General features: G+C 41.1%; 1 protein-coding gene across 4 annotated transcripts in view; it reads right to left on the reverse strand.

Moving 5' to 3' along the window:
* Positions 1–1,640: 1,640 nt before the first annotated feature.
* TMEM87B (transmembrane protein 87B) overlaps positions 1,641–19,440 on the reverse strand; it is an 83,035-nt gene continuing 65,235 nt past the window's right edge. The window contains exons 16-19 of one of the 4 annotated variants that reach the window (XR_011646058.1): positions 15,599–15,669; positions 13,782–13,834; positions 3,292–3,514; positions 1,641–2,479 (exon numbers count right to left, since the gene is read on the reverse strand). Coding sequence is in view for 2 of the 4 variants with exons in the window: in XM_058278068.1 (XP_058134051.1) it covers positions 2,420–2,479; positions 3,546–3,576; positions 13,782–13,834; positions 15,599–15,669 (215 nt within the window). In the remaining 2 variants the exon portion in view is untranslated. Of the gene's footprint in view, positions 2,480–3,291; positions 3,515–3,545; positions 3,577–3,636; positions 3,813–13,781; positions 13,835–15,598; positions 15,670–19,440 lie in introns of all 4 variants that reach the window. The other 3 variants (XR_011646059.1, XM_058278068.1, XM_058278070.1) reach the window with 3 other exon arrangements.

Genomic DNA, 19,440 nt, shown 5'->3' on the forward strand with positions numbered 1-19,440 from the left:
GCACTTTGCGTCAGCGCCCTGGCTGACTAGCACACTCTAGTGTACCAGCTGCCAGCTTTGAACTAGCCGTATGCTGACCAGTGCAACAAACCCAGTCCCTTAGGAAAAAGGATATAAAAGCCAACCTGACATGTACGTTTTTCATACTTTCAGTCTTGACAGATGGTAGTACAAATGTAACGTATGGCACTGTGGAGCAAAGTTGGTGTCCTCTACAGATACAAAAGATTAAAAACAATTTTTTTTACAGGAAAAGTATGGGAACATCCTAGATCTCTCCAGGCTTAAAAAATTCACATACTGATCTATTTTTCCTTACTTTTGAAATAAACTAAACTATCCTGTAAAGCAGATATTTAAATACTAATTTAAATCACAGAAGTTCCCTTTTAAACACATTTCACACGACAAATACAACATGCAGAAAAGGACACTGGCACACTCTCCCCACGAGCCACGGCGGTCCCTGTGCTGCCGGGAAGCCCCCGAGGGTCCTGGGATTCTAGACCCCCTCCCCTCAGCAGATCCAGCGGCAGCCCTAGGGCAGCCCCTCCCCACCCTTACGCGAGGGGCTGGGAAGGTGCTCCTTAGGGGGCTCACTGCGCAGGGTCACGGGATGTCAGCACAACCACCATCACCAGACACGACAGGCCTTGCACGCGGCCTTCGAAAACTGGACAGTTTCTGGTGCGGCTGTTAGGAGAATCCTGCTTTTTCTGGATGGAGAAGTTTGCACTTAGATTGGAGCGGAACAGGTCCCGTCAGAGTCGGCTTCGCTTAGACCTGCACTTGCCGTCCACTCCTGCCCCACGAGATGTGCAGCTCCTGCTGCCTGGAAGCCTGGGGCCCGCCTTTCGAGGTGGACCAGAGCCGCACAGCTTGGGGGCGTCAGGAACGAGAAGGCACGGGTACCTCCAGCTCTAAAACAAGGCGCCAAGCACGGGGTACACCAAACCCAGAGAGGACATGGACGCTGGCTGGGAGGCCGCCTTTAGGGCAGAAAATGGCGTCAGGCAGGGAAGCCACAGGTTAGCCCGGTGCTCCCTCCTGGCGTGGCTGCCCCGAGGCCTCCAGGCCTTCCTGGTGCCTGCGACACCAGGCACTTTCCAAACGGGCACTGACGAAAAGGAACTTCAAAACATCTTTCAATAGACATGATTACTAGAAATAAATCTTTATCCACCTTTCTGAATGAGTGAACAATAAAAATGCCTGTTTTTTAAAGGAGAGAGCAATAACGTTTTGTGGCTTCACAGTGAAAAAAAAATTAGAGGTTATATTTAAAGCGTTTGTACTAGTTAAGATTTTAATGCTTTCTCAATCAAACTTCTCTGAAGTCACTTCTCAGTTCAATAGGTTAGAATTCCTTCAAACAAAGACATACACGATTCTAACTTCAGTTCCTGTGCTAATATCCACTAGCCCCTATATCTAAGGTTGTGAAAGCAGAACCTTCACATTTTCATATTACATTAGACTTTCTCTCAAAATTAGAACATTCTGCAGTTAAAAAGATATTATAACAAAAAATTCAAATTACGCACCATACATATATATATATATATATATAGAATATAACAAAATAAGGGATAAAACATGGCCGAAGGCTAAGAGATAAACGACAAGATTAACAGTGATCGTGCAGTTAAATATACACTTTTTATTATGAACAGAACATGCCGAGATTATATGAAAGGTAAGGTTCTAGTTTCCACAAGATTCCCTGGCAGTGGGTTTCCTGCCCTGGGGGGAGCCTCGGGGCCTGACGTCCACCCTGGCCAGGGCAGCTTTGGCGGCAGATCTCGGGAACTGACCCCGAGGCTTCTCTCCCCAGGCCTGGGGCACAGGGGATTAGAGGAGACCCAACTCAGTACAACTGGACGTGGACGGAGAAGGTGACCACAGGGACTTGTGGGGAGACCAGAGCGTACAGACGTGCTCCCAGCTGGAAGGTAATCACCCTCCACATCTCGGCAAACCACTTCAGTATAAAATTCAAGGCAAGTTACTACTGCATCCGGTACTGTAAACCCAAGAGATGAGACTCTGCTCAGAAGAATCACATTTTCTGTATCAAAGATGAGAGGAAGGGGAGTAGTTAGGTATCTTTTTGTAAAATCTGGAACTGTTTTTTCCAGTGAAGAGAGAAAGGACCCCAAACCACAGCCTGCCACCCATCAGCTGAGGCATCTGTGCGCATGTCGTTACCCGAACACCTTCTCAGATTATGAGACGGACATGAAACCGACTGTCGAGAGACACCCAGAAACGACCCTCCCCCCGAGCTCTTCACGGCAGCACAGGGACTTCCAAGGCACCACAACAAGAGCTTGTAAACGACCGTGAAGCAGAGTGCTCTTTAATCTTGAGGAAGGACAGTCCTTCGACATTCATCGGGCTTCATTTATAGGGGTTCTAGTCACATGATCTTTTCTGAAGAGAACATTTTTTCTGCCATTTCAGATCTTGTCATGATTTCCTAAAAAAAAAGAAAAAAGACGTACATCAAAATGTGGATGTTGCTTCCAGAATCGTAACAAAATTTTCTAACCTTTCAAAGGTCAAAAATTTTGAGGGAAGACAAGCAAATATCCCACAATACACACTAGGTCTAGGTATAGAAAATAAAATCCATTTAATCTGCCCTTTCTAGTCACTACCTGCCTGAGAAGTTCAGAAAGTTTAAACTTCCCACTAGCTAGAAAGCTGAGTGCAGGGCCTCCAGAGAGACACAGGGAGGGAGCTAGGAGGGATTTCTTAGGCGTAGCTCCCGTGGGGCTGTGCCTCACTTTAAATTATAAACTGAATTACCAAGTGGACACTATAAATAAAGTAACCCGATGGTCTTTCCGTAGTTATCTGTTTTACAGCAAGGCACGTGGGCCCTACAGCCGCAAGCCTTCCCACCCCGCCACATCAAAGCCCAAAGCATTTCCATCCCATTTCCACCAACAGCGCTGCAGCCTGCAGTCCACGACCACCACGCCCGCCCCCTCTGCCACTACACCCGACCGTGCCCTGCTCTTCCCCTGCGGGCGCAAGGGTCCCCCAGTTCAACCCATGCACTGCCAACGTCTTCCTATCTGGTGCCACCCTTCAGTGTCCAGATGAACACATCTACTTTTCTTCGTTTCTCAAAAAACTTTCCTAAATCCACACCCTCTATTCAAACTTCCTGTTTAGTAAATAAAAATGGAAAGGAAATTTTATTGAATATGCTGGCAAAATATCTACAAAATATCAGAGATTAATTTAGACAAACTGCGATCTTGAAATCTTGTAAACTCCCACCTATTTGCAGAATCTTAGAAAATCAGAGTCAAGAGCTCGTAAAATAATTCTTCCTTTTTTCACACCAATAAGCATTCCTCCAATTCCTGTTTTAAGTGAAGACTGAGCTCTTCTAAACTTTATGCACAAATCAATCCAGTGACTCAATTGCTCACTTGTAATCATTTTAAAAGGTAACTTTCAGAGTTTCCTTCTGAAATACATTTCTGCTTGTGAAAATAACCTTCAAGGAAATAAACAAAAATACACTTTACCTCATCTGAGTCCACTAACACTGGAAGAGCTCTAAAACAAAACAATCGAGAGAAACAGTTTACAACGTTACTGGAAGCAAGCCCTGCACACCTCCTGAAGCTGAGCGCAGGCCCAGCCTCTGACCCAGCAGTTCTCAGACGCTGGACACACACGGGCAACGGAAAGCACTTCCGAGGCTCACCAACAGACAGCGATGGGGATTTTCACAGAAGCAGTTCTTAATTTACCCAAATGGGTACACTGTAGTAGGTTAATACATTGGAATGCTACACAGCAAAGATATGAGTAAACTAGTCAGGTTTTAAACATTTTTAACTAGCACGCTAATCTATAGTTACAAAAGTCAGGACAACAGTACTTTGTGTGTGGGGGTCATGATTTGGGACAGAAATGGGATTTTTAGGGCAATAGTGATGTTCTGGGGGTGGGAGGCACAAATGTATCCATTTAGAAAATTTGTTGAGCTCTATACTTAGGATTTGTGCACTTTTTAGAATGTGTTACATTTCAAAACTGTTCAGTAAAAAATGAATTTAAATAGTAAAATAATCATAACTTCAAAATGGAAATAAAAGCAGGACCAGCAATCGTAGAGTCCAATATATTGAGTCAATGACAAAAACATACAGAGAAGTAACTCCAGCACAATGGACATCCAACTCATTTATTTTCAAAATCCTGAAATTTTTAACTTTGAATAGTCAGACAAGCATCTGAACATTACTCTGCCATCTAGACTGAAACCACCCCCATGTCGTGTACTTTTGTGAGGACTTAAGAGAGACGTCAAAACTCATGTGAAAGGTATAGCAGTTTGATGATGTTACGAATTCCAAAAATAGATATTGGATTATGTTTGTAATCTGGTCTGTACCTGAGCGTGATTAAGTTATGATTAGCGCTTTGACTGGGCCACGTTATTAGGGTGTTGACTCCCCACCCCCAGATAAAAGGCACAGCAAAGGACAGAGTTGGGGGTTTTTGATGTTGGAGTTTGATGCTGGAGTCTTGAGCTGGAGCCCCAGGAAGTCAGCACACAGAGGAAAGAGAAGCAAGCCTGGGAAGAGAGGACCTGAGCCAGGAGAAGAACAGAGAGGAGTAGAGACAGCTCCTTAGACATGGCAGAAACCCTAGGGAGAGAGACAGAGCCGTTCACCTGACAGTCTACAGCTGACCTTGTGGAGAAAACAGAGGAGCTGAGCCCAGAGGAGCCCAGGAAGCCTGAACCCCGCAGACGTCGGCAGCCATCTTGCTCCAACACGTGGAAATAGACTTTGGTGAGGGAAGTAACTTATGTTTATGACCTGGAACCTGTAAGCTCCTGCCCCAAATAAACACCCTTTATAAAAAACCAACCAATTTCTGGCGTTTTGCATCAGCACCCCTTTAGCTGACTAATAGACCAAATAACCAAGCATTTCATTCCCCAGCCAGTACTAGCACCACCTGGACACCCACTAGGGGAGGGTACTGGCGAGAGATGCATCAACGTAACTGCTCAGGAAGAGAACAGGGATACAAAGAAAAGACGAGTGTGTGAAAACATGCCGTGAGCTGAACGCAGACTCAACACGGTGTACAGTGTTGGAGGCGAAGCCTCAAGGAAACCTCTGGGCTGGAGTCTTGGCCCGACGGCGGCCAGCTGACACTCAGGCCAGAGGCAGCTCCTTACAGCGCGAAGAAAGAGAACAGGGACACCCACCGAACAGGAGAAGACACCAGCAGTGAGTGGAACACCTTTTGGGAAACTGCTGGGGGGAAACTGAGTCAGAAGCTCAGGGCAGGCCCCATCTGGGGCGCTAAGCAGCCTGCTCAGAAACAACAAGGTCCTCCTGGGAACCGCGCCAGCACACTGAGACAGGTTAGTAGAGTGAAAGGGGGAAGGTGGTGGCCCGGCAGACCGCATGGCCATGAGACCCTGCCCAGAAACCTCCTGAGCCATCTCGAGAACCCAGCCCTGAGAACCTGATCTGGAAAGGGAGAGAAAGCCCTGGATATCCTCAATAGGCCTCACCAGTGTCCCAAGAACTGACAAGTGGGGGCACCAATCAGAAGAGCACACAGCTGGGGCCCCGCCCCCAGCATCCTGAAGTGGGAGGGGAGACCTCAAGGGGTGCTGACCTGGGGTCCTGAGCGCAGCTCACCCTGCAGCACTGCAGCACGCCCTCGGCCGCGTACTTTTCTGGTTTCCTTGTTTCTTAATAGACTCTTTACTCCCTTTCCTGCTCTACGGCATGTCCTTAAATTCTTTTATGCGACATAAACCCAGAACCTAGGGGTCCAGAGCCCAGAGCCGTCCACCTGGAACAGCAGAGGGAAGGCGAGCCAGGTGACGCACCTTACGGCTAAGAGGTGAGGCGCGCGCACGAGGAACCCACACACGGCTCACCACATGGCCTCCTGCAGTTTTTTGTGCAATGTTGGCATCTTCCTGTGCCTTGCAAAATTTTTGTTCCATTTCCATACATGACTCAAAAAGGTTCTCTGTGTATGAAGTCTATACACTAAAGGTACTAAGTAAATTGTACACTAAATGTAGAGAGCATTGTGCTAAATTTCTCATGTTAAAATCTTCAGAAATGAACAAGAAAGGATTCCCTAAACCCCCAAATTCTGGAAACTCTCTTGGACTATACAACTCCAGTCATTCCATATAAATGTTTCATGAGACAATCAAATAAGACGTTTTAATCTTTCATATTCCCAGGGAATTTTTATGAACAAAAGATATTCCTATTTACAGGAAAGAGTGGAGAGTGACTGTCTGGGAGCTGGACGGCTTCCCACCATGCAGGCACGTCCACGGCTTCCTTCTAAAGGAGGCTCCATGGGAAACGGACTTTGGCCCAGTGGTTAGGGCGTCCGTCTACCACATGGGAGGGCCGCGGTTCAAACCCCGGGCCTCCTTGACCCGTGTGGAGCTGGCCATGCGCAGTGCTGATGCGTGCAAGGAGTGCCGTGCCATGTAAGGGTGTCCCCCGCATGGGGGAGCCCCACGCGCAAGGAGTGCGCCCGTGAGGAAAGCCGCCCAGCGTGAAAAGAAAGAGCAGCCTGCCCAGGAATGGCACCACCCACACTTCCCGTGCCGCTGACAACAGAAGCCGCCAAAGAAACAAGACGCAGCAAATAGACACAGAGAACAGACAACCGGGGGAGGGGGGGGGAATTAAATAAATAAATAAATCTTTTTTTTAAAAAAATAAATAAATAAATAAAGGAGGCTCCAAACCTAGAAGACAATGGCGGCTGCCTAATCTGATCTTCTCAGCACCTATAAAAACCCAAGAATTCACTAAAGATTGCAAACAAAGCCACACAGAACCTCGTTTTCAACATTAACAGTAGAAAACCAGAAACTTGACATTACCTGTAAGGAGAGGAATAAATGCCAAATTCCTACACACTTCCTGTTGCATTCCAAGCTCACAAGTGCAGAGAATGGAGAAAGAGGCTTGAGAAACCAGGCGAAGAGCCGAGGAGCAGGAGGACTTGTCCCAGGGGAAGTAGAGCTTTGCCTCTCACCCCAAAGGCAACAAAGCAAGGCACACGTCAGCGGAGAGAGAAGAGAGAACATGCCAGTGACCTCCTAGCTCACAGCACCTGCCCCAGGGAAAGGCCTTTCAACCAGCAAGATCAAGACCCTCTGAAGGACGGTCAGCTGTCATAGCTCACAGCACCTGCCCAGGGCAGCCTTGAAGGATCACTGTCCTCGCAGGGGGATCAGAGCTCACCTTTAACTTAGAACACTGAGACGGGCAAAAGAGATTAATAACAAAACAAAACCCAACTACATACTGTCTGCAAGAGTCTCACTTTGGATCCAAAGAGACAAATAGGTTGAAAGTAAAGGATGGACAAATATTCCACATAAACAGTTACCAGAAGAGAACTAAAGTAGTTATTGATATCAGACAAAATAGACTTTAGTCTAAACATCTTACAAGAGACAAGGGGATTACATATGGGCAAAATGGTCAATTCAATAAGAAGATAAAATAATTATAAACATACATGCGAACTGAAGGGAGAAATCGTACTATAATCATCACTGAGACTTCAATACCCCACTTTTAATAAGGATGAACCATCTAGATGGCGAAGATGAGTAAGGAAACAGAGAACTTGAACAATACTATAAACCAACTAGCTCTAACAGGCACATGGAACATTCTCCAGGACAGACCACATACTAAACCATAGAACAAGTCTGAATAAATTTGCAAAGATTGAACTCATACCAAGAATCTTCTCCAAACACATAGGAATGAGGCTAAGAAATCAGTAACGGAAGGAAAACTGGAAAAATTGCCATGATCTTTGGAAACTGCATGACAAACATTTTTAACATCCAATGAATCAAGGAAAAAATCATAAGGGATACTAGGAAATATCTTGAAATGAATGAAAACGGAAACACAACATACCAGAACTTAGGGGATGCAGCAAAGTCAGTGCTGAGAAGGAAATTTACAGCTCTAAGTAAACGCTTACATCAAAAAAGAAGACAGATCTCACCTCACATCTGAGGATCTTGAAAAATAGGAGCAAACTAAATGCAAAGTGAGCAGAAGAAAGGAAATAAAGATTAGAGTGAAGATAAATGAAATGGAGAAGGAAAATACCAATAGAGAGAATAATGAGCCAAAACTGATTCTTTTAAAAGATCAATAAAACAGACAAACCTTTAGCCATATTGGCAAAGAAAAAAAGAGAGAGGACACAAATAACTAAAATCAGAAATGAAAAGGGGGATATTACTACCAACCCCAAACAGGATTGTATGAGGACACTATGAACAGCTATATACCAACAAATTAGACAACCTAAATGAAATAGACAAATTCCTAAAAACACACTAACTACCTACACTGATTAGAGTAGAAACAGGAAATCTCAACGAACCAATAACTAATAACGATATTTAATCAGTCATCAAAAACTTCCCAATTCACCTGTGAAGCCCAGGACCAAATGGTTTTGCTGGTGCATTTCACCAAACATTACAGTAAGAATGAACACCAACCCTGCTCAGACTCTTCCAAAAACTGAAGGAGGGAAAACTCAAGAAGAGAAAATTTCACCCCAACATCCCTTATGAATAAAAACACAAAAATCCTCAGTAAAATACCTATAAAATGACTCTAAAAGCATTTAAGAAGATTATACACAATGATCAAGTGGGATTTATCCCAGGCCTGTAAGGGTAGTTCAACATAAGAAAATCAATTAGTGTAATGCAATAATAGATTGAAGGAAAAAAAAGAACACATGATCATCTCAGTTGGCACAGAAAAGGCATTTGGCAAAATCTAGTACCGCTTTTTGATAAGAACACTCAGAAAACCAGGAATACAAGGCAATTCTCTCAACATGGTCTAACAGGCATACAGTACATGAAAAGCCCACAGCTGACATCGTGCTCAATGGTGAATGACTGAAAGCTTTCCCTCTAAGATCTGGGAGAAGACAAGGATGCCCACTGTCACCACTGTTACTCAGCACTGTTCTAAACAGAGCAGTCAGGCAAGAAGAAATAAAAGTCATCCAAATCGGAAAGGAAGAAGTAAAACTTTCCTCATTTGCAGATGATATGATCCTGTATACAAAAAATTCTGAAAAATCCACAACAAAGCTCCTAGAACTAATACATGAATTCAGCATAGTCATGGGTTATAAGATTAACATGCAAAAATCATTAGTGTTTTATATAATCTGGTAATGCCCAATCTGAAGAAGAAATTGAGAAAAAAATATCATTTACAATAGCAACTAAAAGAATCAAATATCTAGGAATAAATTTAACCAAGGATGTAAAAGACTTGTATGTGGAAAACTGTAAAACACTGCTAAAAGAAATCCAAGACCTAAATAAATGGAAGGGTCATTCCATGTTCATGCATTGGAATACTAAATACCGTTAAGATGTCGATCCTACCTGTGATGGTGAGGCTGATGTGTCAGCTTGGCCTGGAATGTCACCCAGATGATTGGTCAAGCAAGCACGGGCTAACTGCAACACAAGGACCTTTCATGGACTTTAATAATCAGTCCGTCTCCTGCACAGATGGCTGATTACATCTATAATCAGCTGAGGAGCTTGCTGTCCACAGTGAGTGATCGCATCCAATCAGCTGAAGGCCTTAGCAGAAGACGTGACTTCAGCATTGAGAGAGAGAATCTCCAGCTCTACTTCAGACAGCCAGCGTCTCCTGGGAAACTCAGCGAGGACCTTCATCTAGCCACTGGGCTGCAGCATGCCCTACGCAACTTGGGTTTGTGCATCCCCATAGTCACGTGAGAAAATTTTATAAAATCTCATTTCTATTTACAGATATCTCCTGTTGGTTCTGTTTCCCTAGAGAACCCTGGCTAACATACTACCCAAAGCAATTGATACATTCAGTGCAACCCTAATCAAAATTCTACCAACCGTCTTTGTAGAAATGGAAAAGCCAATCACCAAATTTACATGGAAAGGGAGGGAGCCCCAAATAGCCAAAGCCATCCCGAAAATGACATGGAGGACCCAGGCTTCCAAATTTTAAAGCTTATTACAAAGCTATAGTGGCCAATACAGCATAGTACTGGCATAAGGACATTTATACCAATGGAATCATATTGAGAGTTCAGAAACAAACCTCACATCTACAGGCAAATGATTTTGGTAAGGGTATCAAGTCCATTTAATGGGGAAAGAACAGTTTCTTCAACAAATGGTGCTGGGAAAACTAGATCTCCACATGAAAAAAAAAAAAAAAAGGGAGGACACCTACCTCACACTACATACAAAAATTAACTCAAAATGGACCAAAGACCTAAGTACAAGAACCAGGGTTATAAATCTCCTCAAAGAAAACATAGCACCTAGAGGCCCTTATGTTAGGCAATGAAGTGTTAGACTTTACACCAAAAGCATAAGCAACAAAAGAAGAAAAAAAAAAGAAACAGATAAGTGGGACTTCAACAAAATTAAAAATTTTTATGCCTAAAAAGACCTCAACATCAAAGTTAAAAGAAAATCTATAGACTAGGAGAAAACATTTGGAAACCAAATATCTGGTAAGAGTTTGATATCCAGAATAAAGAAATCCTTCAACTCAACAATAAAAAGATCAACAAGCCAATTTAAAAATGGGCAAATGACTTGAATAGACATTTCTCCAAAGAAGATATATGAATGGCAAAAAAAGCACATGAAAATATGCTCAACATCAATGCCAATTAAGGAGATACAAACCAAAACTGAAAAAAAAAAAATGAGATACCATTTCACACCCACTAGAATGGCAAATAAAAACAGAAAATAAGTGTTTGAGAGGATATGGTGAAATAAGAACACTCTTTCATTGATGGTAAGCATGTAAAACAGTGGAAAACATTTTGGTGGTTCATCAGAAAGTTAGTATAGAATTACCATATGATCCAGCAATCCTGTTACTAGACACACATCCAAAAGAACTGAAAGCCAGGACTCAAACAGATATTTGCACACTGATGTTCATAGCAGTATTATCCACAATTGCCAAAAGATGGAAGCAACCTAATGCCCAACAGATGAATGTACAAGTAAAATGTGGTATTTCTATACAATGGAATATTATTCAGCCACAGAAAGGAATGAAGTTCTGATACCTGTGCAAATATGCATGTATCTTAAATATATCCTATTGAGTGAAATAACCCAGACACAAAAGGAAAATTATTGTATGATTGCATTGATATGAAATAATAATAATAAGCCAATTTACAGAATCAGAAACTAGAAGACAGGACACCTGGAGCCAGGCTAGATCTAGGGAATGGGACATTAATGCTTAATTTGTACAAAATTTACGTGGGGGTGATGCGGAAGTTTTGGCAGTAGACGGTGGTGAGGGTAGCACAACACTGTGGATTTAATTAACACTACTGAACTATGTATTCTAAAGTGGTTAAAAATGGGAAATTTTAGGTTCTATAAATGTTATCAGAATGAAATTTTTAAAAAATCATAGAACTGTGAAACACAAAATTTGAACCCTTATATAAAGTATGGACTATATTAATAGTACAATTTCAATAATGTTATTTTATCAATTTTAACAAAACTACCACACTAATGCAAAAGTGTTAATAAATAGGGAAAACTGTGGATGTGGGGGGTGATGTATAAGAATACTCTGGACTTTCTGCATGATTTTTCTGTAAACTCACAACTTCTCTAATTAAAAAAAAAAGTAGATACTGTCAGGAGAGAAAGCAATCAACAGAACCAGACTCACATACAATCCAATGTTGGACCTATAAAAAAGACAGAATTCAAAATGACCATGATTAATATGTTAAAGGCCCAAGTCAAAAAAGTGGATGACACACATGAACAGATGAATTTCAGCAGAAAGATGGAATCCAGAAGAAAGACCCAAATGGAAATGCTAGAAATTAAAAAATAAAAACAAAAACAAACAGCAACACTAGTTGAACAATGCCTTTGATGGGTTACTAGTAGACTTGATGCAGGTGAGAAAAAGATCCGTGAACTTGAAGATCAGTAAATAGAAATTACCCAAACAGAAAGATGAAGAGAAAAAAAGTAGGTGTGTTTGTGTAGGGGGTAGGGTAGGTAAAAAGAACAGGGCATCCAAGAGTTGTGGAACAATTTCAAAAGCCTAAAGTATGTTTAGTTGGGATGCCAGAGGAAGAGAGAGAAAGAATGAGGGAGGGAGGGAGAAATATCTGAAGTAATAAAGGCCAAGAATTTTCGATAACTAATGAAAGAAATCAAACCAAAAATCCAAGCAGGATGGATACCAATCTCTCCCATGCTCCCACTTATATATACGTAGAATCATCATCATGATGAAAACTAATGATAAGGGAAAAATCTTGAAGTCAGCCAGAAAAACAAAACAAACAAAAAACCCCACATAACAATGGAGGAACAAAGGTAAGAATTAAAGTGGACTTCTTGCAAATACTAAGTAAGTCAGAAGATGCTGGAGTGGCAATCTTGGAAGCGATGAAAGAAAAAAAAGAAACTACTGATGAAGAATTCTATACCTACCAAAAATATCTTTCAAAAAAGAAGGTGAAATAAAGACTTTTTGGGACAGACAAAACTTGAAATATTCTTTACTAGCACACCTGTACTACAGGAAATACAAAGGAAATTCTTCAGGTAAAAGGAATATCACACTAGACAGAAATTGTGTAACTAGTGAAAGAAAAAAAAACCAGTTTGTGAAAATGTTATCATACTTGACTATTCTGACAGTTTTCTACTGTAGAAATACCTGCCTGGAATTCTTGTGTCAAACAGAACATAGATGAAAAGGAACCTGAATAATCTAAAGTTCCCAGGGAAGTGGACTTGGCCCAATGGATAGGGCGTCCGCCTACCACATGGGAGGTCCGTGGTTCAAACCCCGGGCCTTCTTGACCCATGTGGAGCTGGCCCACATGCAGTGCTGATGCGCACAAGGAGTGCCGTGCCATGCAGGGGTGTGCCCCACGTAGGGGAGTCCCACGCGCAAGGAGTGTGCCCCGTAAGGAGAGCCACCCAGCGCAAAAGAAAGTGCAGCCTGCCCAGGAATGGCACCGCCCACACGGAGAGCTGACACAGCAAGATGACGCAACAAAAAGAAACATAGATTCCCAGTGCCGTGGATAAGGATAGAAGCAGCCAGAAGAACACACAGTGAATGGACACAGAGAGCAGACAAATGGGGGGGTGGGGGTGGGGTGAAGAGAAATAAATAAAAAATAAATCTTTAAAATAAATAAATAAATAAAAATAAAGTTCCCAGAGGGTCTTCTTATGTACTCTATTTCCTATGTTCATGGTTTTACTCCAAAAGTTTTCCACTATACATGGTATTGTGGTTATCTATCATTGTTTTTTAAAAAAGATATTTTAAATATGCTTGAACTTTTACATAATAGAAAGCTAAAACAGATGAAAATGATACTAATATTCTTAGACCATAAAAAGATGGAGTTGTTCATGGGCCATTAGTATTAAACAGGTGTTTTACAAGGGAAAGGGAGGAGAGAGAGAGACTAAGCCAGGGCCTCATTTTCTCTGCAGTTCCACACACAGCCAGCCAGTCATTTCCTGGTGATGTGGGCTGACAATAACATGGAGATGTGAGGTCTGAAGAGCACAGACCTCATGTGCTCTACATGACTAAGTAGGTGATTTATCCCCTTTAATCTAAAGAGTAAATCCTAGACTCAGACTTTAAGAGGATATTTACACATCTGTGAATGAAGACGGGATATTTTCTTCCACCCACTTCAAATCTTCATCCTGCAGAAATATTTATATATTAGACATTTGTCGAATAACACCTGAAAGCATAATTTTTAACAGAATGTAAGTAAAATTCAAGTATTTAAATTCAAATGCATGACATTCTTTTAGTCTCCACATATATCCTACAAAGTTAGCACTTATGTCACACAACATCTTCTTTAACAGGCAAACGAACAAAATTTGGATTTCACATTTTTTTCCTACTTCTTGGTGTTAGTTAAGATGCATAGGTGTTACTTTTTTTCCTGAGAAACTATAGTAAATATGCGAGTTGATTATAACATAGAAAAAGAGCAAGAATATAAATTTGCATTGATTTTTTGCTTCCCAGCACTTGTTATGACTTTTTTCAAGTTTTTATATAGTGTTTACAATTTTCAAGAGAAATGTTATCTAGGGACGATGGTACAAACAACCTAACTTGGAAAAGCCTGTTTTATCCCTTGCATTTGCGCTCTACTCTGCAGGAGACCCGAAAGTAAGCAGGTCAGTGGGGAGATCCAGACTTTTTTTTTTTTTTTAACAGAAACTTGTTTGTAGTTATCTCACCTTGAGAAGGAAAAATAAAAGATATTCTGAATTTTTGGTTTATAATGTGAAATAAATCAAAATACTTCCTTGTGGTCTACCTGGTTACATGGAACTTCCTGGTTCTAGTACTAATTACATTTTGCTTACCTAGAAAGATAAAAAGCAAATGAGCCAGAATTAACAGGAACCCTAATTTTCTGAGTGGGTCTCAGAAATAAGTCAATGAGATTTCTAATCAAGAGCTGACTGTAATTAATTCAGAGTCATGACAAAGTATTCCCTTGATGTGAATGCATACAATGAGCTTTAAAATGGGCTAAGATGTATCCCTAAAATAAGAGAAAATTCCTTAGCAAACTAAAACTTTAATAGCTCTAACATTATGTAATTAAAGTTGTAATGTTGGACACAGAGAACAGACAACTGGGGCCAGGGGAGGAAAGGGAGAGAAATAAATCTTAAAAAAAAAAAAAAAAAAAAAAATTGTAATGTTTTTAAAGGTTAGTTGAATTACCATGAAATTACTCAAACATTTAAAAGAATTGTTACATTACCAAAAGCAAAACTAGCAAATTTACCAAATTCAACAGATGAAAGTATATTCATATTATCTGCCCCGTCAGAACTTATGTGCATAAATTTTTACATAATACACATCACAGAATATGCAAGTATAAGCAGAATATAAAAGTATGACAGTTATTTCTATTTTCCTTCATTATCTTCATAATGACATTTTAATGCATAAACCATTTAAAAACTCACCTCTCTCCTGTATCGTACCCATTTATTTAAGCATCATTGTTCAAAACAAAAAACTTAAGCTAAAATTGGTAACTGTATAAGTAAGGCATGAAATCCTCCCCCAAGAGGTAACAAATGCTACCTAAAATGGCTTAAAAATCATTTCAAAATATTTAAAACTCAACATTAGCTTTAGTCAGGAAACAAAGCTCCTGGATCTCTGAGGTCACCTGCGCCCCGTGACTCCTGTCAGGCCACAGGTGAGGCAGGGGCTGAGCAGCTGCCTTTTGCTCGTGCTGTGGCTGCACGTGAGGGAGGGCAACAGGACGTTTCGGATCTGGCATTTAACTAGTATTGCTACTTGGTAACGCTTATTTTCATACCAAAAAACCTTAGTAAAAATGCTTTCATGACAGTCAAAAATATAACACTCATATTACATATTTCGAGGCTGAGATTCTATCAAATATATAGTATACTTACAAAATTATCAGAAGTAGATTTAGCTGTTTCATTGGAAACTGTTTTTGAGCCTCTTAATTTTATTCCTTCAGCTGTAATAAGAAGCATTATATATATAAATTATAAAGTAATACTTTATAGCTTCACATTTAATAACCCAGTAAGGAAAAATACTATTTTCTTTTTAAAGGAGAGTAAATGATGGGAACTTGGGGCAGAGGGTAGCTCAAAAGACCATTTAGAAATGTAGGAAGGAGATATGGAAAAGTTAATCGATTTTGGCAAATGTTTGCAATACCCCACCAGGATTTCAGGTTGCTAGTTTGAACTAGTTTTAGAGGAGTCTAAACAAACATTATATATACTGTAGTAGTTTGATATGGTTATGAATTCCAAAAATAGATATTGGATTATGTTTGTAATCTGGTCTGTACCTGGGCATGACTGAATTATGATTGGGGCTTTGACTGGACCACGTCATTAGGGCGTTGAGTCCCCACCCCTTGGTGGGTGGGGACTCACAGATAAAAGGCATGGAAAAGGACAGAGTTGAGGGTTTTTGATGTTGGAGTTTGATGCTGAAGCCTTAAGCTGGAGCCCCGGGAAGTAAGCTCACAGAGGAAAGAGAAGTCAGCCCAGGAAGAGAGGAACCCAGGAAGCCTGAACCCTGGCAGACATTGGCAGCCATTTTGCTCCAACACGTGGAAATAGACTTTGGTGAGGGAAGTAACTTATGCTTTATGGCCTGGTATCTGTAAGCTCCTCCCCACAAAAAATACCCTTTATAAAAACCAACCAATTTCTGGTATTTTGCATGAGCACCCCTTTGGCTAATACATCTACATATCCATACATGTTTTCAGATAACATTTCAATAAATTTTAAAGTTTATGGGTTAAAAGCTCTATAGGATTTGCAGTATATTCAAGGATAAACACATCTTTGACTATGTCTTAACTTCCCTTATGTAAACAGTTGGACTCTGTTGCTAGGATAAGACACAGGGAAAAAAGACTTTCCTTGTATTTGACCAAGGCTGCTCTTATCCTTGGCAGTTCCAGAACAGACGTGAGGCGCACGGCCCCTGGAGCAGACCAGGACTTCTGACTCTACCTGTGTGACCTTGGACAAAGCAAGCAGTTCGGCATCCCCAAAGGCAAAACAGGGACAGGAGTGTCCGCCTCAGCGAGTTTGGGGGAGCTCTGAACAAGTTACCTATAAAATACATTTTTTTAAAATGTGCTAATATATAACCTGTGTCCAGTGAATACCTGCTTTTATTATTACAATAATTTGCAAATAGTACTTCTCCAGAAATTAGGACAGTTGGTGTTATGATGAGGTCAACAGCGAAAGTTGATATAATGAACCAAAATGAGGTTCCTCAGTCTAAAAATGTTTGCATGGGATATTTGAATTCCTAATATTTGAGGTCTATTCTCTTACAGGGACCATGCATTGATTTTCTAAAAATTGAGGTAAAATTTTTATAGGTCTCTATATTCCTTTTAGTTTGGCTACTTTTGCTTAACAAAGTTTTTGAGATTTACCCTTGCTGTAGGGTGTTGGTTACTTCCACTTCTTATTTCTGAATAGTGCATCACTGTACAGGTGTATTCACCTGGAAATTCTTCACCTGAAATTTCCAGCTTCGGACAACTGAGATTAGTTGCTGTAAGCATCAGCGTACGAGTCTCTTGTGGACATCTGCTCACGTTCCTTCTGCTAGGTACTCTGGAGTGGAAGGATGGCTGAGCTGGATGGTTGGTGAAACTGTCAAAGAACTTTCCAGGGGAACGTGATTCCTGGACGTTCCTTGCAGCAGTGCACGAGAGGTGGGCGGCTCACATGCTCACGGCCCTTCATGCCATCAGGGGACGACGTGGCATTTCCCCAGCACCTTTCCATGTGCTTACGGCCATTCGTAGGTCTTCTCTGTGAAATCTATTCAAGTCTTCCATCTTTTTGTAAATTAGGTGTCTTTTTAGAAACTCCATTTATCTTCTTTGTAATGTTCTTTGTCGGACACACGTGTGGAGATATTCATCCTGGACTATGGCTGGCCTTTTCATTTCTTCAGTTTCTCTTGATGACACTTTAACTTCTCAAGTCCAATTTACCTTTTTCGTTTGGAGGGCGGTGGTGTGCTGCATGTTGAGTCCTAAGAAATTGCTTAACCTGAGGTCATGAATCTACTGTCAGTTTGGGGGAGTTGATGGTTTAAACAATATTGTGCATTTCTATTCATGAAGCAAAACTGGACAAGTGCTATTAGTTATATACACATTTATGATGACTGTCTTTTTCATAAATTCACACTTTTATCATTATGAAATGACCCCCTTTTTAAAAAACCACTGGTCATCGCCTTTGTCCTTTATTACACATTCACACACCCACGCCAGTGGTTGTACACTCAGTGTTCCATGGAGAGTTCTATCTTCTTTCTTCCTTCCCTTTCACCCTGTGTCGTTTTCAAAACATGCCTTCCAGACATCAAAGTTTTGGTTGACTTTTTTTATACAGCCCGACAATAACTAATTTGAGTACTCAGTCTACTTGCATTGAATATAAATATAAAAGTACTAGAGTCATGCATTTTACTTCTGTATATGCTATGAACTCCACATTTTTTAATGATTTTTGTTATAAAAAATTAATTGACTCTTTTATTTGAGGTTCTGGGGCTGGGGATTGAACCCAGGACCTCCTGTGTGGGAAGCTGGTGCTCAGCCACTGAGCTATACCCATTCCCCAGTCAACTGATTTTTTAAAAATGAAAGACAAGGAAAGTAGGTTTTATATTTATTCGTGTATTGATCTTTTTTTTTCAGGTGGTACTGGGAATTGAACCTGGGGCCTCGTCCTACACGTGAAGCACACACTCAACCACTGAGCTACCCCTTCCCCCCAAGATGGCTCCCGTGTCTCTCTGCTTGTTGATTTTGCTTGTTGTCTGCTCATTGTCTGTTTTGTGTTTTCTTTAGGAGGCACTGGGATCTGAACTTGGGACCTCCCTGTGGGAGGCAGGCATTCAAGTGCTTGAGCCACAAACTCCCACCTCTGGTTCTCAGTGTTGGACCACAATGCCCAGATGAGCTTCTCCTACATTGATCTTGCTTGGGCTCCTGGAGCATCCCTGTTCTATGAATTTCTATTCTTGATCAATTTTGGAAATTTCTTTGCCAATATTTTTTCAAAACACTGCTACGTCCTGTCCTCTCCCTCTTGTCTCCTTCTGGACTTCACTGACACCTGTTAGGACGTTTTGTGCTGTCCACAGGCCACTGAAGTTAGGCTCACTTTGTCTCCAATCTTCTGTTTTCCGATTTGCAGAATTTCTTTGGATCTGTCGTCAAATGTTCCTGAATTTTATTCTGCTGTATCCAATCTACTAGTTACTGTTACTTCCATCTAATGAGTTTTTTTGTTATTATTCCAGTGAATTTTATTTCAGATATTCTATTTTTCAGTTTTAGCGTTTCTATTTTTTTTGTTTCCATAGCTCTTCTGAAATTCCCAACCATTTATCAATTTTTTCTTGTAGATCCTTTAATGTATTTATAATAATTATTTTTAAAGTCCTTGTTGTTAACTGTAACATTTAGGTCAACTCTGATTGTTTTACTGACCGATTTTTCAATTAACCCAGGATCACAGTTTCTTGTTTTCTTCCTGTCTAGTAATCACACATGGAGGATGGTATCACGTGACTCTAGAGTCTCTTGTATTCCTCTGAAGAAGACTGAGCTTTGCTCTAGAGGCATTTAAATTAATGCCGGAGCACCCTTACCTTGCGGGGCTTGGTTTAGATTGATAAGGAGGGGGCTACCTCAGTTTCTCTGTAGGCGGGAAGGTGGTCT

This window comes from Dasypus novemcinctus, chromosome 17, assembly GCF_030445035.2.
Source record: "Dasypus novemcinctus isolate mDasNov1 chromosome 17, mDasNov1.1.hap2, whole genome shotgun sequence".
NCBI classification, from domain to species: domain Eukaryota; kingdom Metazoa; phylum Chordata; class Mammalia; order Cingulata; family Dasypodidae; genus Dasypus; species Dasypus novemcinctus.